This window comes from Siphateles boraxobius, unplaced genomic scaffold (assembly GCF_051911475.1).
Source record: "Siphateles boraxobius isolate OS27281-9 unplaced genomic scaffold, OSU_SipBor_1 12, whole genome shotgun sequence".
Taxonomy (NCBI): domain Eukaryota; kingdom Metazoa; phylum Chordata; class Actinopteri; order Cypriniformes; family Leuciscidae; genus Siphateles; species Siphateles boraxobius.
In genome coordinates, this window is record NW_027508722.1 from 29,288,323 (window position 1) to 29,295,523 (window position 7,201).

General features: G+C 36.6%; 1 protein-coding gene across 2 annotated transcripts; it reads right to left on the reverse strand.

Moving 5' to 3' along the window:
- Positions 1-1,263: 1,263 nt before the first annotated feature.
- Positions 1,264-7,003, reverse strand: tdp2a (tyrosyl-DNA phosphodiesterase 2a). 2 transcript variants are annotated; one of them, XM_077217791.1, is made up of 8 exons: positions 6,890-6,999; positions 6,736-6,814; positions 5,450-5,511; positions 3,363-4,016; positions 2,706-2,797; positions 2,510-2,628; positions 2,167-2,337; positions 1,264-2,064 (listed from the first exon to the last, which is right to left on the reverse strand). In XM_077217791.1, exons 3-8 carry the CDS (start codon positions 5,473-5,475, stop codon positions 1,774-1,776), a joined length of 1,353 nt encoding a protein of 450 aa, XP_077073906.1. In that variant the 5' UTR covers positions 5,476-5,511; positions 6,736-6,814; positions 6,890-6,999; the 3' UTR covers positions 1,264-1,773. The 2 variants fall into 2 exon arrangements, with proteins under 2 accessions (XP_077073906.1, XP_077073898.1); XM_077217783.1 differs by having other exon boundaries at positions 6,736-7,003.
- Between the last annotated feature and the right edge of the window lie 198 nt (positions 7,004-7,201).

Consider the following 7,201-nt stretch of genomic DNA (forward strand, 5'->3'; position numbering starts at 1 on the left):
CATGGCTCCACATAAACTATATTCAAATAGACTCTTGGTTTGACCCAGTTTAATAACAGCATAAAATATTCTAAAATGATTAATGTGAGTATATTTTTAGTTCGTTGTAGTAAAATGACTAAGGGTTTCCTATAACATTGGGAGAAAATGATCTTTCACAACCTTCATGATGGTCTTTATTAAATAATGCCTTCTAGTTAGGCTGATAGAATACTTCAACATTCAACATGTGATTAAATACTTTATGGAGATGATATGGCAATTAATTCTTTTTCTGTGATGTATTATGAAGGAAACAGATTAGCATGACAGAGCATTGATCCATTTACTGCGTTAAACATTTGATTAATGATATTGTCATTCATTTTAAAGGACATTTTATTCCCTTTAGCATTACATTCTGACTAAGTTCAGTTTACTGATGTAAGTGTTAAATTATGTGACAGGTAATGCTGGCAGAATCTCTCTTAGACTTTCTAGATAATAACAATGAGTGTTTAAGACAAACATAAGTACAAAATAAATTTAGGAAACAGAAGCAGTGTAGAAGATTTGTGGCAAATTACAGTAAATTCCTAAATCTAGCTGTCCATGATGAGGACTGTCCTGGTAAATGGCTCTTTGTTAATCTAATTCCTGACACCATGCCAATGACAAAAAATAATTATTCTTGTCAGCCTGCCACCTCTCTCTAACGGTACTGGCACATTTCAATTCTGTTTAGTTTAGGAGAGAGAATGTGCTGTAAATCATTTCTCCAAGTGAAAACAGGGCCATGTTTGCCAGTTCCTCACCAAAAGAATATATTCCTATCCATCCATTTAAATATAATTACTCATGGTCATCCAAAAGATTTAGTCCAGACTTTCAGCATATGCGTATTGAATCAAAACGCATACACATAGTCCACATTTTATTTTTGTACTGCTGTGTGCTTCCTATTCAAATGTGTCAATGATGCTTAATTATAATGAACTAAAAAATAGTTAGCAAATCTGCAATCTTAAATGGAATCTATAAAACATAAACATAAAACCATTAGAAGTAATCATACTATGTAACATTACTTACTCTGTTCCAAACCCAGAATATAATGAATTAAAATAAATGAACAAAATTAATAAATACCGCTTTTCTGATATTTGTGTGGTTGATGTTCTCTGTCACAGCATACATATGAATCATAGGCTATCGTTTGAGCTCCCTCTAGTGGAAAAATAAGGGGGAAAACTATGTTTGTAGGACATTTCATAAAAGTCAGGATGAAGTTGTCATATGTGTTTTAATGTTACACAATGTAATGTTTTACTTTTTTTATATATATATATTTGTAGTCCAAAACAATGGTCTGATTGTTTTTCATCAGTTTTATGGTTTACATTTTGTTTAAAACCCAATAATAGGCTGTTTATTGACAGGTTCCATTGTGAAATGTTGTCACTAATGGTCAGTGTGAGTTCAATGAACTATATTATATTGTTTTCCTGTGCAATAACTGGAAATTTTTGTGGAGGCTTTTTTTTTGTAGCCAAGATGTACGGCATGTGGTTACATAGAAACTGAGAAATATTCACTGAATCACTGGAGTAAAAAGTGTGACAACTAGCCTTGGTACTTGGTCCCCCCCTTATAGGTATAGTTGGTGTATAAGTTAATCTACCATACGTTTATGATTGTCACGTTTATCAATAATGATTTGTTTACAAACCATATGACCCGTTTTGTTTTATAATCATGCGCAGGCCATAAAAAAGAATATGAGCCAGTAACACACTACTCTTCTGATGCCTCAAATGTGAAAGTACAAAGAATGCCCCAGTGATCACTGATGAAATAGTCACACTTCAGCTTTTCCAGACCAATCAGGGTCATGCTTTCTGGCCTTAGCTGGGCTCCCTCTGCGGCTGGTCTGAGGAAAATTCGATCAAATCGCAGGCGTATAGAATTAGGGATTTCATTGTTATCATTGATGGATGTGTCCCAGGTGTATCTGCTTTCCTCTGGTTTCCCTAGCATCTCCCACACATCAGAGATGCTGTCCGGCAGCCCCTTGAGCTTCTTCACCTGTCATAACAAACACAGACAAACAAATTCACACGTCACATTTTGACAGAGTAAAATGTGGGTTTTGATTTAGAGCAAACAGATGTTTGTATCAGACACAACCTCCCAATCCCTGAGGTTAGTATCTCCTCCGAATATAACTGAGTGGTCCTCTGGAGCCTCTTTCATCCATTTCCAGACTCTCCGCAGCTGATTCAGACGTTCTTGAGAACCTGTCTTGCAGCTCTCCAGATGAGATGTCATAATGCACAGTGGATGACCTAAAAAGCTCACCTAAACAAACATGCAAACACAAAACGGGACGCTGAAAGTTTTGAATGGTCAAATTTTACATTATGACTTTCATCATTATAAATATGGTCAACGGGGTTAAGATAAAGTGCATATTCATAATCGGGCATATCAAAACAATAACTATCCAACGGCTAGCAAAAATTGGACCTACATTTGCAACTAGCAGGTTCCTGCTCATCTCTGTGGTTGGGTACTTCACAATGCTGCTCTGGAGGAATTGTACTCTTTCTTTTCTGAGCAAAATGGCAGTGAAATAGCCCTCTTCACTGGCTGAAACACAAAATCATCTAATATTCATACCAGAAATAGTATTTATTTATTGAGCTTGTATGCAACTATTAACGTACCTTGCAGAAACTGATAATCTGTCATAATGTTCTGTAAAATCATCAAAGAACTAGGAATCAGCTCTTGTAACAGTACAACATCTGCACGGTACCTGCATTAAAATCATAATTTAGTGATCAAATCATTCAAGTCTCTTTGTAAGTGGTTTTGTAATACAGTCCAGTCGATATTTTATTTAGTTAATTGAGACTAAATGCTATTGCTATTGATGTTAAAATTATTTTTCAGATTAATATGCAAAGTAAACAATACAGTAAGTAACTCATTTGTAGATTCAAAAGATTGATCTGTTTCTTTGAGCATCTCTAATAGTGTGTAACATCAGCTTAACAAATGGTTTGAGTTTATGGCAGGGCTATCCGTTTAACCTACGACAGACAGGAGAGTGTTCATGGAAACTGATTGTTAGAAAAAAATCATATTTTTCAAGATTCTGCTAAGTGCCACCAGTAGATGACACACTTTACCTTTAAATGTGAATGATATTAAGCAAACTCAGAAACACTACTATGCAACAGTAAACTCTCTAAACCTGACCATTAAAAGATTTGATTCACTATTTAACCATTCTTATAAATGTATTCATATTAATGTTCGGTCTGAAGATGTATGCATACTGAAAATATAAAAAAAATACAATTGTGAGTAACACTTACTTTCCTAAGAGTGACAGCAGACCTTTGACCCGGTCAAAGACATTATCTGAATCCAGACCGTCTATATTCCAGGTTATGACTGTCAGATTGCTGTTTCTGGAGCTGAATTGGGGTTTCTGCTGGTCAGCTGACTGATCTGTGAATGGATTCCCCCAGTATGCCTGTTTTAATGAAAAACAAGACTGCTTTGTCTGGGTGGACTTGGATTCTGTTGATGGTGTGTGTTCCCCCTGGATCGGAGGGGTTTGTGTTGACTGCGTTTGGACAGATTGGAGTTGGGGTGACTCCGTCTGAGTTGACTGGTCACAGGTAGACCGAGCTGATGTTTTCGGTGCACTTTGGGCTTTTTCTCGATGTGAGGAGAGTGCAGGAGAAGTTTCAGCTGAAATAGAAGGATTTCTTGTTTTGCGAGTATTCTTTTCTTGCTTTGATCCTGCAGACCTTTTTTCATGGCGCTCAGGCGGGTGTTGTGAGGGTGGCGACAGCTCTTCAACAGTGACCTGAGTACAATCACCACCTGTTTTCGTGTGGCATGCAGCACTGCGTCTCTTTTTATGCTTTTTATTCTTCCCAGTTTTCCCCTCGACTTTGGTGTCCACAAGACATGGAACACTGTCATTACAGCCCACACGGGGCTCTCCTGAGCAGGTATCACTATATCAGAATAAAATACAGAATGTCAAAAAGTCAATTGTGTTGCGAGTTTATACTGTACATATTAAAGCTCCAGTAGGTAGCTTTTGTAAACAAATATTTGTTAAAACTCTCATTATGTCCTGAAAGTAGAATATGAGACAGATAATCTGTGAAAAAAATCAAGCTCCTCTAGCTCCTCCCTGTGGTCCTATTGCCATTTGCAGAAATACACCGCTCCCGGTCAGAAACAACCAATCAGAGCCAGGAGGAATGTATTAGCAGTGTCAATCACGCTCCTGTACGTGCTGATCACCCCTCTCTTGCACACCGCGAGCGCGTACCGTCATTCGTGACTCTCCTGTTCGAACTCGTTCATCCAAATGAGCGAATCTTTTTTCGAGTCATTTCGTTCATTCAACGAACGAAATGACTCGAAAAAAGATTTGTTCATTTTGAACGAGTCTTTTTTGGAGTCATTTTGTTCATTCAACGAACGAATGACTCGAAAAAAGATTTGTTCATTTGGATGAACGAGTTCGAACAGGATCACGAACGTGCATCACAGAACAGAGCAAGGCGAGCATCTGTGCTTATAAAACTTAAAGTTTTTTATTTATTTTTGAAATGACCGATCGTTTCACTAGATAAGACCCTTATTCATCGTCTGGTATCGTTTAAAACTCTTTGAAGCTGCGCTGAAACTGTCATTTGGTCCTCGAAACGTTTGTGTCCTATTGAAGTCCATTATATGGAGAAAAAGCCTGGAATGTTTTCATCAAAAAACTTAATTTCTTTTCGACTGAAGAAAGAAAGACATGGACATCTTGGATGACATGGGGGTGAGTAAATTATCAGCAAAAGTTTTTTTTTAAAGTGAACTAATCCTTTAACGTTATCTTAGTAGCTATTACTTATAGAAAGAGTGCAACCTTATAAAGTTACATGTATTGCAAAATACATAATGATTTGAGGACCAAGTTTGTAGTCAAAGTATGGGCAGGCCATAGTCAATGTAAAGCATATTGTTGATGTTTCGTCCCTATTAGTGAATGTTCCATAACTGTTTATAATCCGCCGTCATTGGTGGTCCTGCTTACTAGTCTGCGCGTTCAGGGCAGTCTCCGCTGTGGGGGAGGAGCTGTGGAGGGAGGGCTGTAGCGCAGCAGAGAGCAAGGGGGTTGGACCTGTAAGTTGTGCTTGTTCAAATTTTCAGGCTAAGTCAACATTTTCTCAAAACTCCCTACTGCAGCTTTAATCCATTAAAAATAAAACAGCAGCATATTATCTATCAAGACTAAAGCAGCATGATATTTTGAAATTAGATAATCTAACTAAAAATAAACAGTCTAACCAACGCAAACAGTTTTGTGTGCAGTATAACAGACATTGATTAACTACAGAAAATACAAATGCTTTTAATTCTTCTAGATAATACTGAAGTGTGTACTTACCTTGGTGAACAAGGTGGTTCATCCATTTTAACAAGGAGGATATGGGTTTGTGCTTCTTGGAGCTTTCAGAATAAATGAATAAATGAATACAGATTCTATTCTATTTCAGATTCTATTTCTGTTCAGGGTTTGTTACTGACAGTGATTATGGGGTTCTTCGGACCAAATGGTCCCGAAGAATTTAAATAAAAAAATGTGTAAAATCATAGCTTCATCGGAATGGTCCGAAATTTGGTGACTTTGTTGGTACTTGGTATATGAACACCCCAAAAAATTGGGGACAGGATTTGAATAGTCTAAGTGGTTGTAAAAAAAATGGTCACACTCAGGGCCTTCGGGACCAAATGGTCCCGCCATAGGAAATGAATGGGAAATTGGCAAAAATGTGACAATACAGAGTTTTTTTGTGCGTACAATCTACAAATCAGCCACGATCCAGATAAAAAGCACACAACAGTGAAGGGGTAAATCTATAAAACATCAAGAGTGCAAAACAGACACATCCACACACACACACACACACACACACACACACACACACACACACACACACACACACACACACACACACACACACACAAACACACTTTTATACATAAACAAACGAATAAATTCAGATTACATATGGGTTTTGCATTTTTAAAATGCTCAGTTTGTCCACCAGATGGCATCCATCTAATTTCAAAAATTGCTTTTATGAGATCTAGGCTTGACTCTAAAATGAAATACAGCTTTCAAAAAAATATATATATATTTTTTTATTTTTTTATTTTCTATTATATTCAATGGGGGGAAAATGGGGGGAAAGTGGGTCATATTTATTGCATAAATATTAATTATAAATCTTAAATTATCTCAAAACACCAAAAAAGAAAAGAAAAAATATTATAAAAAACAAGTAAAAAAAAAAATTGATTTTCTTTTAATAAATATGAATCAAACCCTTCCGGACCATTTGGTCCCGAAGACCCTGAGTGTGACCCTGAAATGAAGGACCCCAGAGGGTTATGCAGTCATTATGATACATGTTAAATCTGACATGAACAAGTTTATTAAGCCTATGCCTAAGAAAAGCAAGCATTAAGTTAGTCACTACATGCGATGTGCCCAAAATGCCAACAATATGAATATTAGGCAACATTTAACGCCATACATAAACACGAAAGACTGTCAAACAGTGTCGTAGAATAAATAGTCAGAATTACGCCTTTAACTTAAACAAACGTTAACAGCTGCAAGATATAAGTTCCAATAACGAGATAGCATAACATATATTTCATACTTACAGACAACAGTAGTCTCAAGAGTCACACGTCTCCCAAGTAGGGCAGCAGCAGCAGTTTCGATTTCCCACACTTCAGAATACTGAGCGGCAATAGCAACAAATTCAAATCTCAGAAGGTTTTCTCGTACTTATGGAATAAATAGTTAAATACTTACAATAAAATATGTACACTGAATTAAAAACACAGGGAAGCGTAAAAATGAGACGAGTATTATTTCAGGAGACGAGAATTATTTCAGCCAGCTGCTAAACTCCGCCCCTTTTTAACTTTCTGTTAAGCGGTCCCTTGATCAACACGATCAACGTCCCTTTAAAAGTCTTTGGTATGATATGTGCAATTTTTGGAGAATTTTTAAAGGTGTTTTTCAAAGAAAATTGTGTATAATGGTGATGATTGTTGGTTTTTGTTGTTTTTGTTTTCCCTAACCACATTATTATTGTGTAATATAACACATGTAATATTTAAA

Coding starts and splice junctions, on each gene's coding strand:
- tdp2a (XM_077217783.1), bottom strand. CDS start 5,475: ATGGATGAACCACCTTGTTCACCAAG. Junction 2,629..2,705: donor AGATTATCAGTTTCTGCAAG/GTACGTTAATAG, acceptor TTTGTGTTTCAG/CCAGTGAAGAGGGCTATTTC. Junction 2,065..2,166: donor CTAACCTCAGGGATTGGGAG/GTTGTGTCTGAT, acceptor TTGTTATGACAG/GTGAAGAAGCTCAAGGGGCT.